Source organism: Haliotis asinina, chromosome 2, assembly GCF_037392515.1.
Source record: "Haliotis asinina isolate JCU_RB_2024 chromosome 2, JCU_Hal_asi_v2, whole genome shotgun sequence".
NCBI lineage: Eukaryota > Metazoa > Mollusca > Gastropoda > Lepetellida > Haliotidae > Haliotis > Haliotis asinina.
Window position 1 is genome coordinate 96,531,421 of NC_090281.1, and position 23,347 is coordinate 96,554,767.

At 43.8% G+C, this 23,347-nt stretch overlaps 1 protein-coding gene across 6 annotated transcripts in view; it reads right to left on the minus strand.

Moving 5' to 3' along the window:
* Positions 1-4,039: 4,039 nt before the first annotated feature.
* Positions 4,040-23,347, minus strand: part of LOC137274655 (nucleoporin p58/p45-like) — a 41,931-nt gene continuing 22,623 nt past the window's right edge. For 2 of the 6 annotated variants that reach the window (XM_067807967.1, XM_067807966.1), the window contains 11 exons: positions 22,864-23,028; positions 22,355-22,382; positions 21,512-21,577; positions 18,608-18,782; positions 17,883-17,962; positions 17,395-17,513; positions 10,521-10,603; positions 10,030-10,231; positions 9,664-9,786; positions 7,093-7,182; positions 4,040-5,196 (listed from right to left, as the gene is read on the minus strand). In XM_067807967.1, the coding sequence (XP_067664068.1) occupies positions 4,994-5,196; positions 7,093-7,182; positions 9,664-9,786; positions 10,030-10,231; positions 10,521-10,603; positions 17,395-17,513; positions 17,883-17,962; positions 18,608-18,782; positions 21,512-21,577; positions 22,355-22,382; positions 22,864-23,028 (1,334 nt within the window). In that variant the 3' untranslated portion in view covers positions 4,040-4,993. Of the gene's footprint in view, positions 5,197-7,083; positions 7,183-9,663; positions 9,787-10,029; positions 10,232-10,520; positions 10,604-17,394; positions 17,514-17,882; positions 17,963-18,607; positions 18,783-21,511; positions 21,578-22,354; positions 22,383-22,863; positions 23,029-23,347 lie in introns of all 6 variants that reach the window. The other 4 variants (XM_067807972.1, XM_067807971.1, XM_067807970.1 and 1 more) reach the window with 2 other exon arrangements.

Below are 23,347 nucleotides of genomic sequence, written 5' to 3' on the forward strand. Positions count from 1 at the left end.
TATTTAAACGTATGATGTTCATATAATCTGTCATTGAATGTCCGCCTTTTTTCTCGCCTAAAGTTGTATAAAATATTATAAACATTCCTTATTACCAGGATATATCAGTGCCACCGCTGCTTGACACTGTGGAAACACAATGAGAGAAACCCTTTCAGTATTAGTCAACTACTTTGCAACGGAGATGAATAAGTGGAAGGTATACTTGGATGTACATCGAACATCAGTAACTAAAAACACCAAGTTTGAAACAGTCACACACGTGTGGTTTATGCACTGAAAATATACAGCCAATACCTGGCACTCGTACACTGTTAGCAATTCATACGGAATATTCAGGTGTTCCCGTCACTCTAAACGTGATGATGAAAAGCTTTTCTTACACCGTGGCGAGCAGTTTAGATAGAATGGTCTCAGGTATAATGGACCGTAGACTTGCACAGTGCTTGAACAAGTTCAACCCCTAGCACCGGATTTGTTGAATATAGGCAGGCAAATGATACGGATACTTTAGTATCATCATGACAAGCATGCTTACATATACTATGTAAATATCGCAGAAAGTTATGGAATACATAAATGGAATTATTAAAGCAATTGCATACACATCTGACAGTAAATGAACTCAGATACTCATAATGATTGATTTTCGTTTACCAGCTCAGTTTAGGCGTTCATTAACTATACGATTTTGTTATCTGAGGATTGTGTGAGGTTTGTCTGAAGTTGACCGCAGCTGCAGCTGCACTTGACACTGACAGTGGCCCTGGGATACTTGACAGACAAAGTGGCATGTCAAAGGTCAACACCATTCCCGACGGAAATTCGTTTACTCACACAACGGTAATTGTAGGTAAATGACTAGCAGCAAATTCAAGGTCAAAGCGAAGAATATTTTGAAAATATGCTGGTCATTTACTTCACCTGACTGGAAGTCAAGCGAGTTTGTGTCCGGTGTCGGTGATGAGAGCATCTGAAAATCCCTGACACTGAAACTTGGCATTCCTGAATCCAACGACATACATTCAAGCGGTTCCCGCGTTCAGAAGTCACACTGGACAAACATATTTGGCTGCGGGCTTTGTTTGTTTTGACTGAGAAATTTGATATTAGTGCAGTAACTGTTACAACTCCACATTGATGACTTAGAACTATATTACAGACTAAAATAAGGGAACTGATGAAATGACGATGAATGTGAACTTACTCTGTTCACGAAATCAAATGTGGACGCGAAGTTCAATATCTGTTGTGTCCATGTTGGGTAGCGCTTTCACGACACCTTGATGGCATACTGTTGAATGATTTCCGGATGGCTGCCCGGCCCGTGGTATTGCCCGCCATTCCTCCCGAAGAGCTGCACCAAGCTGCGTCAGGTTGGCGGGTGCGGGGTCCCTGGCCTACACCCTTCGACCGAGAATGCCCTATAGATGTTCAACTGGGGACAGGTCTGGGGGGCTTAGATGTTTAGTCCAGTGTCTGTATGCCCTCTCGTCGTAGATAAGTTGTGACAATTTGGGCCCGATGTGGTCTGGCATTATGATCTTGGAATTCAAACCCACCCCACACCATGACACTACCACCCCTATATCCATCATGGTCAATAACTGCCATCTATGAATCTGAGGCAAAACCTTGATTCATCCGAGAACATGGTGTAACACACGGCGCAAAGCCCGTTCCTGATGCCGCCTAGTTAATGTCAGTCTTTGGCGCCAATGGTGAGCTGTAAGGGTAAAACCCTTGAAAAGACGTCTTGCTTTCTGACAGGTTTGATAGAGCCGGTTTTTAACGGTTGATTGTGAAATTCGTCACCCAGTGAGTTTACGACATTCTCTATTAATGGCAGGTGTTGATTTGAACAATTGCGTAGATCCAGTAATGTAATGAGACGATCCCGTCGTGGTGTTGATTTTGGTCTACCAGTCCCCCAACCATCCCCTCTCTATCATCCCCAGAATTATTTATTTTGTTTGTTTAATGACATACTGTCGTAACTGGGATTTGGGTGTTAGTAAACCCTCTGACCAGTTACCTGTTACGATGGCCGTTCTGCAAGCTCTGGTGGCATACTCGCGTGTTATTGGTCTGTCCGGGTGACTACCTCTAGGAATGAGTGGTCTTGGACTCCCAACTAAGACGTAGTATTCATGTACTGGCGCTCTAGCATACAATGAATAACTCAGCACAAGGTTCTATACTCACATCGGTTTCCTCGTTCCCCCTCTTCACAACAATCTGACTTGGCCTGGACAAGGTAAGGCACGCTCTTTACTGATCAATCGGGATGTGAACGTTCTGCTGACTCTTCAGCAAGCACCGCGCCTCTCGCGCTTTTTAGTGCTGACGGTATCTTTTTGTGTTCGAGCCTGCTCCACCCATGTAACATGACCCTCTACAATCTCTCTGATTCGTTGGAAGTTACATCATTCACTGGTCTCATGTCGTACCTCGTGACTGGAAATCTCCCTTAATTTTAATCATTGACTCAACTTTATTTGCTACTTGACGAGTCTAGTCTGTTCTGTTTCTTGACGGGTTATTCTCCTTTTCCATCCCTTAATCTATTACCCAGTAGTAATAGTATTGGACCTATGCCGATCTAACCGCAAATCTCAATAATGGGTGTATAATTCGTTTCTTGAATACGAATGCAATTTTCACCTTATAACAACACTTTGTGACATTTTTCTGCATGTGTTAAACTCTATTGCATTAGTGACTGTGAGTTCTCCAATACGGTTACAGAGGTTAACGTCTGTGTGCACGTGCATCACGTGTTGGTAAATGCATCATGTGAAATTTCACTGTCATTGGATGTTGCGTTCGGGTGCAACATTCAATTTCTTAGTTCCCTTGTTTTTTGTCGATAGTTTATTCCTACAAAAATGTCTGTTTTGAACTGGTTTGAAGTGGTGGTTTGTAATATATTCTTCCAATATTTTTGGATGACTAGTGATGTCACTGTTATTATGTCAGGTATAGGTTACAGTGATCTACATTTAATAAGGAGCATGTGCAATTTGATTTATGACATTGATGTTTGGATACCACATCACGCAGTCCGTAATCTAGGACGCACTGATACTCTCTGCGACCGGTCAAAGACGATATACATTGTTTGTTTGGGATTCTTTTTTCTGCTTAACGCCGTACTCAACAATATTCAACAATATCGTGGTGACTTGTAAATAACCGAGTCTGGATCAGACAATCCAGTGGTCAACGTCATGAGCACAGATCTCAGATCATGAGAATTGGATAGGGTGACATATGATGCCAGATTAGTGTGTTACAAACCTTTTGTGCTTCATAGTAAGGTTGTGCTTCATAAACTGCATGCTCATGTATGGTGAGCAGTTTGATTGTATGTACGCCTGTTTGTTTGTTCAAACAAACTTGCTCTAACAATTGACTTTTTTATGTAAATATGCCATGACACAAATTCGCTTCACTTCCAGTCAGGTGAACTAAATGACAAGCATATTTTCGAAATATTCTTTGCTTTGACCTTGAATTTACCTAATCGGTGTCATCCTCATATCTCCAGGGTTAAAGTTCTGATAAGTCTCCACTATACCCTGGATGCATCAATGGCGCAGCCTGTTGATATTATTACCTCCCATTGTAGTGCTTGACCTGCACAACCATTTGTAGTGCTTGACCTGCACAACCATTTGTAGTGCTTGACCTGCACAACCATTTGTAGTGCTTGACTTGCACAGCAATTTGTAGTGCTTGAAATGCACAACCATTTGTAGCGCTAGACATGCACAAACATTTGTAGTGCCTGACATGCACAGCCAGTTGTATTGCTTGACCTGCACAACCATTTGTAGTGCTTGAACTGCACAACCATGTGTAGTGCTTGACCTCCACAACCAGTTGTTGGGCTTGACCTACACAGCCAGTTGAGGTACTGTGGGGCCAATGTCAACTGCTAGTTGAGGTGCTGTGGGGCCGATGTCACCTGCCAGTTGAGGCTTGGTGGATCTTGAACTGGTATATTAAAGATAACCATAAAGAACACAAATATACAGACATTTGAATTTTTAATACATCCAAACAAATAGTACAAAACATATTTTCAATATGCATGCTACTGTCAGCATAGTGCTTCCACGATGGCTTCCTCCACCAATTACTGACAGGATCTCAGCCTTTCCTTTCCCACAAGCATTACCTTTCCTTTTGGTAACAACGTGATATATTTCCCAAGGCACAACCACACTGAGCCATAGAGCTACTTTACTAGTGGCAAATGTTGTTGAGACTGTTTTATAATTTCTAAGATTTTGTTAGGACATTACTCTGCCTCTGTGTCAATACTTAAAAGAAGTGATATAAGCCTGTCATGGTGCTGACAGACTGAGGAGAGAGTGAATGAGTTTAGTTTTATGTCTATTTCCAGCAATATCATGGTGGGGGACACAAGAAAGGCCTTCATACATTGTACCCATGTGGGGAATGGAACCTGGGTGTTTGGTGCGACTAGCAAACTCTTTAACCACAAGGCTACCCCACCACCCCTACAGGCCGAGAACCAAAATGATGACTGCAGTTGCACATTTACTTGCACCACATGTTACAGATGAACATTTCCCAATGAATGGACATTTATGTTTCTATTACTTGGTTACAGATAAACTGAAAAATCAGATGTGTGGAAAATCATGTTCATACTTCTTGTCTTAAATCAATTGTCATATCTCGGCCACACATAATGAGGTGAGAAGCATGTGATATATGTTAGTTAGTTAGAAATATGTCACTACTCCATTTATATTCTGGTAAAATAAAAAATAGAAAAATAAACAAAAAAATCACATTATATGTTTTAATCCAATCCTACCAACTCAATTTTAAAATCTAAAATAGAGAAAAGTTAAAACTGAACTCTTTTGTTTTATTTCCAGTCTTATTTCCACATCAATGTATATTTTCCATGAACCGAGTGATACAAAAGAAGACCTAACATCGGATGCACACTTCATTATCTCTTTCCTCGTTTGGCTCCCTGAGGTGGTTTCTGAAGCTGGAAGGGCTTGTTGGTCCCTGCAGAGAGGGTGGATTGTCCAGGAGTGGCTCCCAGGATGGGGGTCACCCCTGCCGTCTGTGGGGTGGATGTACCGAGGGAGAAGGTGCTGTTGGTCACTGGAGCTGTGGGCATGCTGAAGATCGAGGAGTTGAGGCCTCCTGTAAAACAAGGGCATGAGTGGTGAATATTGATATTTGGAACAGCATTCATGCATGTGCAATATGACTGTTAGTAAATAATAGACTCTGGACCAAACAATCAATTAATAGATATCAACAGCATCAATCTACACAACTGGGACACAATGACATGCATCAGCGAAACTGTTCAAACCACGTCTGATAAGCCTTGGCTGATCCCCCAGATCCATCTTTGAAACAACTACCCAAACATTCTGTTGGAGAAAGGCTAATCAGAAAACATATCAGGGTACAGACAATATTAATACAGCACCTCTCAGCAATATTCTGCATCAAATGCCATGTTGGCAAAGCTCACTTATCTTATGCTATCACTGACCTGCTAATCCAAGCAATGACACTGGCTCATGTAGAAGAAAACATTGCATGTTTTCATTCATATATTATTGATATTTGACTACTAGACACACTCAGAAAACAATCTGAACCCTTACAGTCATCCCTATTTAACCTAATCGGACTCACTTGCCTTATTTGGCAATTGCTTCTATTCAATTACTGATGCACTAGGTCTCATGATGGGTGAGACATTTTTATGTTTGAATTTGGGAACTGAATTTGGATCAATTTTCTTTCAAACATGAATAATTTAAAAAGTAACATGAAAAGAGCTGCTGATTCCAGCTCCAGGTCTCCTTTCACGAAGCATTTTTCACTGAGGTTAACTAACTCCCATTACCTAAGTGATTTACGATCATCTTAAAGCTTCATGAAAGGAGGCCCTGGACCAGTTTATCCTGGGATAGTCAAAGAACAGAACTTTGTATTATTATTATAGGTTTCAATACCATTGTCGACAAATGTGTTTGGCTTGTGTGACATGCATGTGTACCATAACAAGAGAAATCTCCAATAATGTTCAAAAACTAGTTCATGAGATGCAGTAATACAACAAAGCTAGCATAATCATAGCGATTCTGAGTTGCAGACATGGTAAATGTTACTCTCCATGTTCAGTTTTCTTGAGTGAATCACCAGGTTTTGTGTGAAACAGAAAAGGTCAAATCTAAACCTACTGGTTTCTAGCTAGAAGAACCCTTCACATGTATTTAGTTGTTGGTACAGCAGCATTCTCAGTTTAATCATGACCATGATGACTGTGTCCCCAGTGATCCCTGCACCCTCTTTTTGATCTCCACCACCTCCATTTTGATGCCACCGTAACACACATACAGACACACGATTATTTGCTGAATTGTACAAAATCAACATGAGCACTTGACATGATCATAGTAAGTAGAAGACAAAATGTTCAGTGATGCATGTATTACACATGATACCAGGTCTGACTACCAGCAATTCATGCACAACACAGGCTAGAGAATCATACAAGGTGAGGGCAGGGGCAGCAATCGTGGAGGAGAGACATTGTTCTGGAAGGTACCCTGCTTTAGCAGTATTATGTCAAACAGGGACAAGGGAGTTTGTCACACAGGTTTGAAGGCAAGGCGTCTAGCACAACAAAGATGATGCTAGCCACAACCATGTGTCTTGCCCACCAGAAAATCTGACACAAGGAGGCAGTTCACTGTACAAACAGGTTCAAGGGAGTTAGTCTGGCATAACAGAGAGTCTGACACAAGGATGCAGCTCACCATACAAGTAGGCGTGAGAGAGTTAGTCTGGTACAACAGAGAGTCTGACACAAGGATGCAGCTCACCATACAAGTAGGCGTGAGAGAGTTAGTCTGGCACAACAGAGAGTCTGACACAAGGATGCAGCTCACCATACAAGTAGGCATGAGAGAGTTAGTCTGGCACAACAGAGAGTCTGACACAAGGATGCAGCTCACCATACAGATAGGTTTAAGGAAGTTAGTTTGGCACAACAGTGAGGACGCTTACCACACTAACCTAGAGGCTTGATTGTGGCTGGTGTAGCCACGGCAGAAGAAGACAGCAGAGAGGAGAGTCCGCTCAACTGTGGAGCCGACCCTGACAGGCCTATACGCAGAAGAAGGAAATAGCTAGCTACATAACAGGCCATAGGTAAACAAGTTTCAGGAAGAGATTCTATTTGAACCATCCACCACAAACACAGTGAATTCACCACTTCATAGAAAAAGGAGATATTTTTCAACTATACCCATCTCAGATCAGTCAATATTTCTTGAAAACTGACTGACTGCATTCCGAAAAACTTCCTTAAGATTCAAATTTGGTGATGATCTTTTAAAAGGTCAAAGGCTGCTGTTGTCTCTGCTAAAGGCACTTACTGATCTTGTTAGATAAATTGAAATTCTTGTACATGACAAGAGGATTCGAACAGAATTTCAAAATCAATATTTAAGGTTTTTACAAGGCTTTTCTGGGAAAATTAAGGCAAATAAGACAAGCAATTATATAAGTAAATCTAATGAAAATTATAAGAAATACAACTTCTGAGCACTGATAGTCTGTTTGACTAGAAAGTGTTCCCATGAGATGCTGAACATATCAGTTTAGAAAGGTAGTTTCAAAGCAAGAGGCAAGATGTTCATGAATAACCCATACTCAAACACAGCTCACAGCTAATGCTAGTCAGGTTTCAAAAATTGCACATAATTTTTATGTGACTTCTGCTTGCCCAGTTTACCAGCCTATGGTGTCTGGGGACTAGAGACTTGCTCGGAACACTGGCCTACAGAGTTGAATGGGTTAGCAGACACAATCTTCACTTCAAGCTTTAACCATGTTAACTGGAAATTTTTTCAAGGCTTTTAAGTCTTTTTCCAGGTTATTAAAGGCAAAAAAATATTTTCCAGGCTTTCTCAGGCTAAGTGCCCTAATTCCAGGCTTTTCAAGATTGTATGAACCCTGGACAAGGAAAAAAATAGAATCAAATACTCTGTTTAATAATTCAAGGGACCTTCAAGTGTAATGATGTAAGATTTGAGTGTCGATAAGTGATACCAAGTCAGATTTGATACGGTCTGCACAGTGGTGGACTGTTGAAGAGTTATCTATGAGACATATGTCCATGGTGTACGGACCCAACACAATTTCTTGTAAATACCATGTTCCATTCATCAAATGGTAATACTAATAGTAAAAACTCTAATCAAAATTAGTTTTACAAATCTTAATCAGTGAACATTGATTCAAACACTCTTTGCATAAATGCCACACTATACTCTATACATGCAATTAACAGAACAATCTTTTATCAACAAAATATGCCTTTAATTAACATGTACAGGACATACACAAAACTTACAAAATATAAACATACATACAATATTATCATGCATAAATCTGATTTAAATTAAATTTATCTAAATGTTCCTGTACTTCAAGATGTGTTTGGAATGCTTTGAAGATCATTCGTACAAACATGGCCATACGTCTGACGGGCAACTGACAGGAAAAGTTTGAGTTAAATTCGATATACAGCTTACAAAATAGAAGGAAAATATATATGAAGAATACAGGGATTAAAGGGTACACTTCAGATATTCAATATCGTCAACAGCTACCCCCCTCCTCACCAAAATACACCAAAATAGCTAACATTAAGCTATAATGTAAACCAAACCAAATTTTCAACAAATACAAAGCTTTATTGCTAAACATGCCTTCACCACTCACCACTGCTGACGTACATGACCACTCACCTACATGTGATGACATATATGACCACCCACCCATGTGTGATGACACATTTGACTGCCCACCCACGTGTTGATACATATGACCACCCACCCACATGTGATGACATATATGACCACCCACCCATGTGTGACGACACATTTGACCGCCCACCCACATGGTGATACATGACCACCCACATGTGTTGATACATATGACCACCCACCCACGTGTGATGACATATATGACCACCCGCTCACATGCGTTGACACACATGACCTACCCACATGTGTTGAAATACTTGACCACATACCCAACAGTGATGACATACTTGACCATCCACCCAGAACTATGGACATATGTGACCACCAACACACCATCCAGTGCTGACATACACAACCACCCCCCTCCCATCCCCAGAGTTGACACATTGTGTCCATCCACCCACAATTGCTGATGTTTAAAACCATCCACTCAGCCACCCACCAACCAGAGTTGACATACACAATCACTCATCATCTTTGATATACGTGACCACCCACCGCCGGTTTTAACGTACACAACCATCCACAATTGATGACATACACAGCCACCCATCTAGCAATGATGACAAAGTAATCCCCTACCCACCAATGATGACACACATCACTACCCACCAGAAGTCCAAAAACCAGTTTTGAAGATCTCCAGATATCATTCTGGCATTATCCACCATCCTGTGGTAGGGAAAGAATTTAATTAAATGAACATTTTCATCCCTGCATACAGAAGGTCGTACCCACCATCACCAGAGAGAGAAAGCACAGCATTTGTTACAGTAGTGAGAGAGTATACTGGAGCATACATTGGCCAACATACCTGTTGTAGAATTGAGACCTGTGCCTCCAAAAAGCCCTCCTGAAGCTCCCATTGTTGACGTTCCAAGTCCACTAGCAGTGCCACCTAGTGTACCAGTACTCAGTCCAACTACAGGGGGGGCACCTGTTGACAAAAAGGATAACATAGTAACAGCTGAAGTTTGAGTACATGATAAAGATAAGCATACTTAGCATTCTGCAGTAAAGTAGTAAAGCACATAAAAACTAAGCTAAGTTTATCTATTATGTTAGTGAATCAACTTTATCACTGCATATTCCAGATGGTCTAGTTTGCATTAAATCATTAATGTCAAAATGGCAACAGAGTAGAGAAAGGGTTCCAAAAAATCTACGGAAATTGGCTGACCTGCTGGCTGCTGTGATCTATTAAGGACAGAGGCCATGGCAGCTGCAGCAGCGTTGGTCATCCCTGTGAACGGTGTGGGTCCAGCTGGGTCCAGGGTACGGGCAGGGGGAACAGTAACGGCAGCCTTCTGTTGTTTCTCAAAAATGTTCTTGGTGTCTCCATGGAAGATCTTTCTATAGTTCAAGTAGTGCTCCTTTTGTGTCTGAAGAAACAAGCATCAGGAGATGAACTGAGATGCCAAGACCAAATACATGAGAAAAATGTTTGCACTGCATGCAAAGCAGATATGACAGTTCCCTTGAAGTCTGTAAAGGTCTGTAACCTTGACCTTGTATCAGGTCACCAAAAGATCAGTGTTCTAAAAGCCCCAGCCTAAGTATATGTGCAAAGTTTCTCTGATCTGTGAGTGAAGTTACTTTATTTGGTTGTTTATAACATTGATCCTCAAAGTAACCGGAAACAACCATAGATTGTCAAGGATGAATCCTAACCTTAACAGCTTCATTGACTTGATGAAGTTGAGCAGCGAGTGCGATGAAGGTTTCGTGCAGCTTCTTCATCAGAGCTATCAATTCTGCAGCAAAACAAAAACACACAACACATTATGACTGGAGTGACAAGGTGGATATCACTGAAGGAAGACATTCTAACAAATCTAATGACCATATTGTTATTAGTTAATCCTGGATGAAACGTAAAATATGACTGATGAAAATATGAAAATTACTGCTGGCAAAAACACATCGATAACATGCAGTTCAGGAAAACCAGAACTCAATAACACAAAGAATCTACATCAAGACATATCACATTAATCAACAAAGGATAACCACTCCATATTCTCTGATAAACCCCCGACAGCTGGCGAGATATTTTATCTAAGTCTTGACGTGACAGACAGCACCAGACGTAGCAACAACAGGTCTATAGAAATATAGAATATTGCCAAAATTATTAAAATCTAAATATTTTAGATATTTAAATACTTACCTTACCATAGGTCTTGTGCATATTACCTCAAGCTTCGCTAGTAGAGATCAGACAGACGTTGATTCGCCATTCCCTGAATGGCTACCTCGTATAATCTACGGATGTAGTCACGGAAGTGATGTGATCTCCCTACTCGCGGGAACGCGAGCCATCCCAAAATTCACTTTTACTGGCAGCAGGAAAGAAAGGTTCGAAGAGTCCAAAGTGGGGAGGAGCATCCAGCGTTGGGAGGGAGTCACCGCCCTATGGTAAGGTAAGTATTTAAATATCTAAAATATTTAGATTTTAATAAATTTTTAACTTACCTTACCATAGGTCTTATGCATATGGCTTCGACAGAGAGGACGGTGGTGTGGACTTCGGCGGACCTTCAACTCTTCAGCAGACCAAGCACATGCACAGGAGACCCGGGAGACCAATGCCAACATCACAGGGCAAACCTGGAAACAGGACAAAGGATAACCCAGGGGAACTCCAAAGAGAAACCGACGCACCCAGAGGGTGAGGTTAATCTTAAGACCAAAGGTAAGAACAACAAAATTACCTAATGGGCGGAAGGCCGGGTGAGTTGCTGTGCAACCACCAATGGGCCAAAAGACTGAAGCCCCTCCATGTCCTCGACAGCCAAGTCCCTCAGGTAGTGTGAGGCAAAAACAGTGGACGACTTCCAAAAACAACCCTCCATAATCTGTGGCACCGTACAGTTCCTGTGGAGGGCCATAGTGGACGCCAGAGCTCTAATTTCATGGGGGTTGTTCGCCGTCGGATGGGGGAGTTTCTTGGCATCGTACGCCGCCAGGATAGTCGCATGAAGCCACAGAGCAATAGTGTTTCTATTAACTTTCCCCTTGCACGATGAAGAAAAAGGGATAAACAGTCTTTTTCGGGAATGTGTCTTCAAGGCAGACCTCTGGATGTAATATCTAAGGGCCCTGACTGGACACAGGAACTCCTCCTCCGTATCATGTCGTCCGAGGATGGTCGATAAAGGCGGGATGGAGAACCATCTATCCGGTTGACCGGGAAGCTGATTCTTGCCAATGAAGTCCCACAGCAACCCCAAGTGGACTCGGCCATGCCTAGCTTGTTCAAAACGCACTTGTGTGACATCCAGGGCATGAATCTCACTAACTCTAGCTGCCGTAGCTAGGGCAAGTAAGAAGACCGTCTTCCTGGACAACAGCTCGAAAGAAGCATCCTCTAGGGGCTCATATGGGGGGCCTCTCAAGTGTTGCAAAACAACATTCAGATCCCAAGCTGGAGGGCGGAACTTGACCTTCTGGTCCTCCAACTTGAACGCCTTCAGCAGGGCAACCAGTTCTGGAACTTTAGAAATCTGACGATCCGTCTTGACCGCCAAGACGGAGTTCAACGCTGACAAGTAGGTACCCAACATACTCCCTTTGAGATGCTTGGAATTACGTAGAAACATCAAAAAATTCGCCACGAACTGTGGGGAAGCTGTCATGGGATCCTGTGATCTCTGAGCACAAAAGCTTTCAAATGAGCGCCACTTGTCATCATAGAGGGATCTGGTGGATGTCCGATGAGCTCGGGATATGGCATTCGCCACACGCGAGGAATAGCCTTTCGCCCTTAATGCCTTCTGTAAATGGTCCAGCCGTGCAGATGGAATCTCAGCGGATCTGGATGGAGTTGTTGGCTGTGCGGATGACGAAGGAGGTGTGGCCAATCTGGAAGCTGAACTGGATCTCGGTTGACGAGGCGTCGCAGATCGGGGAACCACGGTCTGGCTGGCCACCAGGGCGCGACCAAAAGCAGTCTCAGGTTCTGTGTCTGCTTGATCTTGCGAATCACTTCTGGGAGAAGAACGGGTGGTGGAAAAGCGTACGCGTCTAGACCCTCCCACGACAGAGATAGAGCGTCGACTGCCCAAGCCTGTGGAGCCGGTACGGGAGATACGTAAGTTGGTAGCTGATGGTTGAAGCTGGTGGCGAAGAGGTCCACCAGGGGTCTCCCGTGACGAAGGCAAATCTGACGAAACATGTCTGGATGAAGCATCCATTCCGTCGGTGAAGGTCTGCCTGGACACGACAACGCGTCTGCCAGAATGTTCTTGCAGCCGGGTATGTGCCGAACCCTGATTGTGATCCCGTTGCTATCTAGCAGATCTGCTAACACGAACATCTGTTCTAGGAGTTGCTTGGACCTGGTCGTGCCCTGATTCCGGACAACCCAGACGACTGTGGAGTTGTCCAACGCCACCAGGAGCTTGGTGTTGGACAAAATCGGTAGCCAGTGGCGAACTGCTAGAATGACGGCTTGCAATTCCAGGTTGTTGATGTGCCACAACCTTTCGGCGTCAGACCACACCCCTGAGGTCGTTCGGCCCGCCAGATGGGCGCCCCACCCTAGCAGGGACGCATCCACGAACAACTCGTGGTCGTGACTGGAGTCTTCCAAACAGATGCCGGCGCAGACATTCGATTCTACCATCCACCACCAGAGATACTGACTGCCACTCTCTGAGGGTCATGGGTTGAGAGAGACCTCGATCCGCAAACGCCAGAATCTTCAGCCACCAATCTGGAGGGACCCTGACAAGATTGTCCTTCGTTAAAAATAATCCCCCGATGAAGGTCAGTTCTTGAGTTGGTTCCAGATGTGACTTGTTGGTGTTGACCATCCAACCCAGTTGATGCAGCAGGCGGGTGGAGAAGTCCAACTGTTTGCGTAGCAGTAGAGGACTGCCGTGGTTGAGAAGGCAGTCGTCTATGTATGGATCGAAGTCCACTCCCCTTAGATGTAGAAACCTGGTAACTGGAAGCGTGATGCATGTGAAAAGCCACGGGGCCGTAGAAATACCAAACGGAAGCACCCTCTACTGGTAATGTATTCCGTTGAAGACGAACCTCAGGTACTTCCTGTGACGCGGATGTATGGGAACATGTAGGTACGCGTCCTGTAGGTCCAGACTGGTTAGCCAAGCCCCAGGAGACAATTTGGCTCGAATCTGCTCTAGGGACGTCATCCGGAAATGAGGAGGGTCGGCCAGATACTGTCTGTTGAAGACCGCCATGTTGTGAATCATGCGCATCTTGTCGGAATCTTTCTTTGGCACCAGGAAGATGTGTGAGTAGAACCCCAGGGAGCGGTGGGGATCCAGCACTGTCTCTATGGCTCTCGTGGATAACAGGATGTCGATATTGGACTCTAGGAGAGCTAGTTGGTGTTGAGGATATATCCGCGACTGGGGAGTAGATGTCAGCGGTGGAGTCTCGACCAATGGCAGTTTGTAGCCGGACTTCAGAATCTTGCTTACAAACGGATCCTCTAGGAATGACCAGTTGGGCCAGAAGATCCCTAGTCTCCCACCTACTGGAGTCGGATGGACAGGTACGACTGTAGGTGGGAGGTCCCAGTTGTAGACATCCATGGCTTCAGCGACCAGAGTAGGGGCGCTTGCCTCTGCCTCGCCCTGGCGTCGAGGGGGTGTCCCGGCTGCGCTCCTGGGGCTTCCGCTGAGCGTCATTACCCTTGGTGCGGCCACGTCCCCTCCCAAAGGAGGAGCGGATGGATTCCCTCCTGGGAATATAGCGCTTCTTTCCACTTCCTCTGGCTCTGCCACGAAAGGCAGAACCAAGCGCCTCAAAGGTAGACAGCGCGACTACAGTGTTCGTTAATCCCGCGTGCTACTTGTAAACATCTGGAATCTTGTCGGCGAACAGAAACTTGGAAGTGAAGGGAGCCCGAAGTAAGTGGCGCTTAAATTCCTCCTGCCAATTACATGCATCCAGGAAGCCGGAGTGGCGAACCGAAGTAGTCATAGCCAACGCCGCACGTAAGTGAAGAACTTTGCCCTGCCACTGGAAGATCGTCGTGAGATGATCCACCCTGGAGGCGTTGTCCTCTGATAGGTCTGCTGCAGCCGCTGAAGTAGCCGAGGCTAACGCCGAAATAGGTTTAAGCATGCGCTTGAGTTCCGTGTCAATAGCTGCTTATTTGGAGTCCTGCACTTTATAAGCTGAGAGTGAAGAACTTGACAAGCGCTTGAGTGAGTCGTCCTGAGCTGCACCATTATCTGTGAAGTCTAGGCTGTGGATCTTGTAATCAGACTTCCTTGACTTAGACGCCTTGATTGTAGGATTCAGAGACAGCTTGGCAAAATCCTCGTCCAGGAGAGACACTGCATCCGCCACCATAGGATGAGGTGGAATGAGTAGTTCCGGGGACAAACGGATGGACGCCGGATTGTTAGGATCGACTGACGGAGAAGGACGTCAGGTAGCCTGTCAGCAATCCACTCAAACACTGCCGATAGTGGTAGATAGGTGCCATCATCCTCGCCTACACCTGCCTCTTCTTCATAGTCAGGGCAGAAGTGTTGCTCCTCCAAATCTTCCCAAGAGACTGAAGTCGATTCCCGCCACTGGGTGGAAGAGGTAGATGGCGTCCGAGTAGAAGAATCCTTCAGTGAAACTCGCGGGGCCTCTGGTGAACGTGAACGCCGGGTTCTGGAAGAGCGCCGAGGAGATCTGGATCGCGAACGGAAGCGCCGTCTACTCCTGTTGGAATAAGAATCCTCCATGGATCGATAGGAGAGCGTGAGCATGAGCGCGAGCGCCGGCGCCGACTACGGTGGGGAGAACGGGAGCGCCGACTTCTCGGAGATCTGGACCGCGATCTGCGTCTCGAGCGCTCCGCTTCTAAGCGCCGAGCGTGCTCCTCGTCTAGCTGACGTTGTAGCACCTCTTCTCTAGATAGCGTGTGAGAAATCCTGGGGATCCGGTAAGGCGCTGGGGGAGGCACAGGAGCCGGCGTCTGAACAAGCGCTGGCGTAGGTATAGGTGCTGGTATTGGAACCAGTGAAGGTGTCCCCATCAAGGCTGTGGACGCTGACGTGGGCATAGGCGCTGGCGTAGGCGTCGGTGCTGGCATAGGCGTAGGCGTTGACGTTGAAACAAGTTCGGGAATCAAGGTAGGCGCTGACATTGGCGCTGGCACAGCAGCTGAGGTCTGCGCTGGCTCTCTAGTAGAAGTGCTGGGCGTCAGGAGAGACCGTAAAAGCCTCTGAACTTCTGGGTGCGCCAAGGCGTCCGGACGTGATAAGTCGACAAAGGCGTCCAAGCGAATTGGCTCCGGAGACGATCGAACCGGCGTCGTAGATGAGCGCTCCAAACCAGACGTCGGCATTGGTGCTGTAAAGGTAGGCAGCTCCGGGTCATCCTGTAAGGAACCTAATGAAGAAGCTGGGGAAGACATTCTCCTCTTCCGCTGAGTAAACCTCTTCCTACGGACAGCTAAAAAGGTCTTGAAATCCGCCACTGAAAGACTTGTACAATGCTGACAGCGGCTGTCAAGGGAACAGGTCTGTGATGCACAATCCGGACACCAGGGGTGGGGATCCTTGGCTGACTTCTGCCCCTTGCAGATAGTCATACACAGTTAACTGCAACAGATAAAAACATACCCGAAGCGTGAAATAAACAATAACGCTAGAGGTTGAAACGAAAAACACCCCTACAGAAAAAATGCAGCAAGAGCGCACCCCCAACCTAAAGTGGGTACGCCTGTAAGCTCGCGACAGCGACGGCTAGCAACCAACATGGCTACCTGCGAAACATGCCACGTGGGACAAAAAACACATGAAAAAAGGCAAAAACCGGGAGGAAATACCATACAAAATAGCAGAACAGATGGAGGAAGTATCCCTGACGGAATAAAGAACCTCCAAGCCCGCCATGACACCTCACAAACGACGCAGGAAAACCCACATCGAAGTGAGAAAAAAGGAAACATTTACAACACGAGGTAGCAAGGTAAGTGAAGTAAAATTCAATTTAACTAACCACACACCTAGGGAAACAACACACACCTACCTGTTGAACGACAACTTTATTCAACACAATAGAAAACTACGAGCGAAACAAACACGTCTGATCAGACGAACGCTAGAAGTAAAAGTGAATTTTGGGATGGCTCGCGTTCCCGCGAGTAGGGAGATCACGTCACCTCCGTGACTACATCCGTAGATTATACGAGGTAGCCATTCAGGGAATGGCGAATCAACGTCTGTCTGATCTCTACTAGCGAAGCTTGAGGTAATATGCATAAGACCTATGGTAAGGTAAGTTAAAAAATTCTAAATATTTTGGACATTTAACTGCTTTTCCTACTTCATGATAATGTGCATATTACCTTTGCTCATCCAATACAAAAACATGTCAGTCTCGTCCAGCAAGCAGAGGCACTGCCATCTGACACTTTACAGGTTTCATGGCAGTATACAAGGGCACTTATTGATCACGTTTTGCTATCTTTGTATCTGATAAGCAAAGTAATATAAACATTACCAGAGGTAAGGTGAGTTGAAAATGTAACTGAACAGGTTCAGTATAGAGAGTGTGAGTGTACCAGCTGGAGAGTGTCTGGTGGGCTGGTGTAGGGCTGCCAGATGGTTCTCCAATGTCTCGATCTGCTGGCGGTATGTGATCATTCTTCCTTCAAATTCTTCCACCAGCTGCTGGAAGTAGCTGTAACACGGGAAAGATGATGAATCTTATAGTTATACTGTAGTTCCATGTGACCCAGGGCTCTTTTCGCAAAGCACTAAGGTGATCATAAGTCACTTAAGTAACTTTAGTACAATGTTAAAGAATGCGACTAAAGTTAAAGTTAACCTAAGTAAAGTTTGCTTCATGAAAGGATCCTCAATAACTCTCTAAATAAGGCTCTGGCATCATAAAATTATGTAATCACAATCCATCACAGGGGATCTGTTGTGTTTTTCTGCAATTCCACAACTTGCTTACATGGCAGGTGCTCCTGTACAACACGCTTACATGGCAGGTGCTCCTGTACAACATGCTTACATGGCAGGTGCTCCTGTACAACACACTTACATGGTTGGTGCTGTGTTCTCATACTGTAGTCCTGGAGGTATGTCCTTGGTCCTCTGGGCCATTTCAGCATTCTTCAGCTCCTGGGTAACAAAGAGTGAGTGAGTGAGTGAGTTTAGTTTTACGCCGCACTCAGCAATATTACAGCTATATGGCGGTGGTCTGTAAATAATCGAGTCTGGACCAGACAATCCAGTGATCAACAATATGAGCATCGATCTGCGCAATTGGGAACCGATGACATGTGTCAACCAAGTCAGCGAGCCTGACCACCCGATCCCGTTAGTCGCCTCTTACGACAAGCTGAGTCACCTTTTATGGCAAGCACTGGGTTACAAAGAGGGCTGATTAGATATGTAATACAGTTTACTCTATCCCTTGTCAAGTTTTGCCATGAAACACTGTATTTGAAGCAACTGTAAACCAAAATACTTGCTGCTAGTTAGTTGCAATCTCAGACACTGTCCCAAGAAATGACAGCCCATGTCAACAGGTACAGTTACCAGTTATCAGTTTCATTAAGGAGCAGACCAGAATCTATTCCATCATATGTCACTAACAAAACACTGTTGGTTCTTTTGCTGAGAAGCATGTTGGAACTAGAAACATTTCTCAGATGGGAAATTGGCCAGGTACCAAGACTACAAGAACACTACATCAAGAACTGAACAAGGTTCTTGGGGTAACAAGTCTACTTCACTATCCATCTTATTCAGAGTGTCTCTTACATGAGCCATTTCTTTCTTGAGTTTGTCCACAGCACAGGCATTTCTCTGCAGCCCATTTGAGACGACAGAGAGCAACTGCTTGAGTGCTGCAACATCCTCCTGTACCTTCAGCATGGGCTTGGTGGACATACGTGCAATGTCCTCCCGGACTGTCTTCTCATCTTTCACATACTTCCTGAATCACAAGCACACTCACAATAGTTGGGTGGATTGCAGACAAAAATTGGCAAAATGGTTCACTTTGTGATACAAATACAACGTGTACCAAAATTGGCATTATTGCTCACCACTGGCTCCCTATTAAGAAAATAATGTTGGCCAATCAAAAATCCAAGATGGCTGCCATTTTTCATGATGGCTGCCACTGGTTATACAAACATATTATCATTTTTGGCAGATGTTTTTCAACCAGATGTGTAATTCCACTTTAGTTTACTTGCAGAAAAATGTTTCAATGAAAAATAACAGACAAATAATACATTACATGGGTAGATTTATATGAATATGGGAAGATTAAATTTCATATTTTGTTATTTTTTGTCGTAACTCAAGTCTACATTAAATGTTGGTGCTGCCTGAAGTTTTAGATGTTAAAAGACCAAAACTGGTAAGTTTACTCAACAAAGATGCATACTGAAGAAAACCGATTGGCCAATTCAAGATGACTGCTACTGATCACACAGACGTTTTGGTTTTCTCTAGATTTTCTTTACAGATTTTCATCACTACGATATTGATCAATAAATGTGTTTTAAAGAGACATCCTTTAAGGCAATGGGTGAAAATACTGCAGTAATAAAATGATTATATAACATGAAAATATTGCAGCAATATAATACATGTATAAATAACACAATGAATCTACGATCAGGATACATAATACAATATCGCTGTTTGTTTACCTCTTGTCTGTATTCCTGTAAACAATACTTACACATTTTTCTTACAAGAAATATTGTGGCACAGAACATTTGGCAGTTAACAGATTCACAAAGAATGTTTAATTAAATATTTACTACTCAAAAAAAGAAACACATGGCCAGAATTTTTCCACATAATGTTTTGAGAATGAGTCATAAGTGAGTGTCTAATTAACATTCTGTGAATTGGACTGCATGGTATTACCGGTATACTGGTCTATAGTAATATGATTTTCAAACAGTATGCATTGCAATGTGCTTTCTGAGAAGAGTTATATTGGAAAAAGACATAATTTTCTAATTAAAATTGATATTTTATACTAATCCTGACTCATGCTTAATATGGTTTTCTCCTTCTTCTATCCGAACATAGTGGAACACTATGAAGACGACATACTCAACACGAGTAGCCTTCCTTTAGCAAGTGCACTGCGCACAAATTGGTCACATGACTGGCCATGCTTGCCATCCTCTCCGAATCAAACAGCCCAACACCTGGATTTACAATGAGATCCAGAGTGTGATGAGAGGGGAGGATGGGAGGGCTGACCTCAGGAGTCAGAATAAGTAAAAATATCAATTTTAATTAGAATATTACATATTTTTCCTTATCCTGACTCATGTTTACTATGCTTGACGGAATCCGATGCTTATTATGCTTGACAGAATCCGATGGAATCGGTGGTGGGCCATGCCACTTCCTGGATTCTCTGGTTGTCTTCATTTTATGTCCTGTAACACCCCATGGGAACGTGAAAAATGGCACTGTAGACATGTATACTTTCAACTTTCATTCTGTATTTTGTCAATGAAGTGTCTTGTGACAACTTCGTGTGGTTTTAGATGTACTAGTGTCCTACTAGTTATCAAATAGCAAGTTCATCGTTTGACGCATCCGTAGTATTTCTACTCTACATGACTTGGCTATGCCTTCTATTATAATCCTTTGCATGCCTAAGAACAGCAAATATATAACTACTGAACAGTTGAATAGTTAAATTTGGACAAAGGATACAATGTGACTCTTTGTGAGCTGAAAGAGCAATCATCAGTCCAAGAAGGACAATATAAGGTGGGTCAACCACATAAACTGATATTAGCAACGCACACAAGTTTTCATCAAATGTTATGTTAAAAAGGTAAACAAATTAAGCACAATTTGGTAATAATTTTCTCAAAAACAGCTGTAATTTAGTTGATTATAAGGCCAAAACTAGTAAAGGATATGTGCCGTATTGGGACCCAAGTGCCCTCACATCTGCCTTCTAGGGCGAATAAGGAGAGAGTGAAGAGCATGGCATGTCATGTGACTGGTCTGCGTGCGAAATGCATGGGTTCAAAGGAGGTTATTGGTTGGGTGATCACTGATTTCACATACACTTTAAAGAAGGGTTTCAAGTATTCCACTATGTTCGGATAGGAGACAAGCACAATAAGCATGAGTCAGGATAAGGAAAATTAAACATATTTGCTACATAGCATAATCAATACCTTAATTAACACACTGAGACACAAATACACTGAAAATCACGCAGAGATTCTGCTTTCAGGAACCGAAACAAATATAGTGTAATATAAATGGAATCCTGGAATTTTGAGTGGCCAACTATATTTTTTCAGTAAGTATACCAAAGGGAACATATGTGCAAATTTTGTTTTGCTTGTATCACAAAGTGAATGATTTTTCCATTATCTGCCCTACTACAAAGCACTGTGACATGTGACCAACGAGTTGATTCCTACACACAATTCCTGAAACAGACACTGATAATGTTCGTTGATATATCTTGAGCATTGATCACATGACCATATGATCCCGTCAGTCAAACCTTTTGACAAATGGGCTTCATACATTGTACCCATTTGGGGCATCAAAGGAGGGTCGTCACCATGTCAAGCAAACACTTAAACCACTGCCCTACCCACCTGCCCCTGAACATCATGAAGTGCACTGTAATGAACATAGAAAGATCACTGTACTTACTGGAATGCAGTGACAGTTTCCACGAGCATTGCTGGCATTTGGGTCTCCTTCACTGCCTTGCCATCGCTGAAATAATAACATGGACGTGTTGTCAAGTGAGATGGATAGGCACAGCACTGTTGAATGATGTAGATCACTGCTCATTCATTTTATTTTTTATAGTTGCACTGAACAGGAATTAGATGACTGTAGGAAAATGGACCGAATAGAAGGCTGCAAGTCCAAGTCTAGACAGGTTGGAATCTACTCTGAAGAAAAAATCATCAGTAACGGCAGTATGTGCTTGTGTGTGAGTGTGTCCATGTCAAAAGGAGACATCTGTTGGATGAGCAATAATCCACACCGCTGACACAGTATGACCTACTATTGGCACACTAACAGTAGACCCACCACCGGCACACTATGACCCACTGCTGGCACACTATGACCCACCACTGGCACACTATGACCCACCGGTGGTACAATATGACCCACCACTGGCACACCATGACCCACCACTGGCAGACCATGACTCACACCTGGCACACTATGACCCACCGCTGGTACAATATGGTCCACCGCTGGCACACCATGACCCACCACTGGCACACTATGACCCACTGCAGGTACAATATGGCCCACCGCTGGCACACTATGACCCATAGCTGGCACACTATGGACCACCACTGGCACACTATGACCCACAGCTGGCACACTATGACCTACAACTGGTACGATATGGCCCACAACTGGCACACTATGACCCACTGCTGGCACAATATGGTCCACAACAGGCATGCCACGACCAACCACTAACACACATCAACAAGTCATTCACACTCACCATCTGCTGATTGTGCTTACCTGGTTTTCCCTGCTGTGCCACCCGTTCCTAAAACACATCATGAAACCATAGTAACACACAGCAACAAAGTTGATAAGATGATAGAATCTTATAGACATAGAAAAACAATAAGTAGAATAACCTTCGCAACAAATTGTCTGATATTGGAGAAAACATACACTTTGTTACTATCAACATAGTGACATGGCAATACTATAAACCATAAAATAAACTAATATTGGATATTTGGCATGTGAAGGCAACATTTTCATTCTTTGATAGAATTATGAGTAGCCAAACTGTAACTCAGTTGACAAACACGGGGGTTAGGGCATCTTGCATATACTAGCATGAAACAGTATCTAAAATCATGTTCACTATGTTCATAGCATTCTGTTGTATCAATAAATGATATATGAATACACTACTTACCATGACTGATGTGCCAATAGTTCGGTATCCATTACACCATCCGTGATTGCTACAAATTAAACCAATGGTATAGACACTACTGCAGCCTTCTACTTACCTCCAGATGCTGTTGATGTCTTGGGATCAACACCGCCAAGGCCAACTGTTGCTGTTGTTGTAGTTGTTGCAGAGAAGATGCTAGTGGGAGCTGCAGTGGCAGCTGCAGCAGTAGGCCCGAACAAGCTAAGACCAGAGCTGGCTGCTGTGGTTGTGGTCAGTCCCCCTTCAAACAGAGCATGGTTTTCAGTGTACTACATGCTGCAGAGACACTCCAATCCATGGGAGAGATGAGATGATGAGATACAGAACAGGTTAGTTGTAGGTGTGTTTGGTGATGAACACGGTATTCTTCAATACTCAAGCTGTGTGGCAGCAGCATGTAAATAATCAAATCTGGATCTGACTCTCTAGTGATTGACATCATATAAGGGGATCCTTACTTTTAGAAAATGTTACATGCATTCCATTCATCGCTAGTTACGTTTTATATCAAGCATGGGTTGCTGAAATTCTTACCCAGATCTTCACATCCGCAAGGTGAC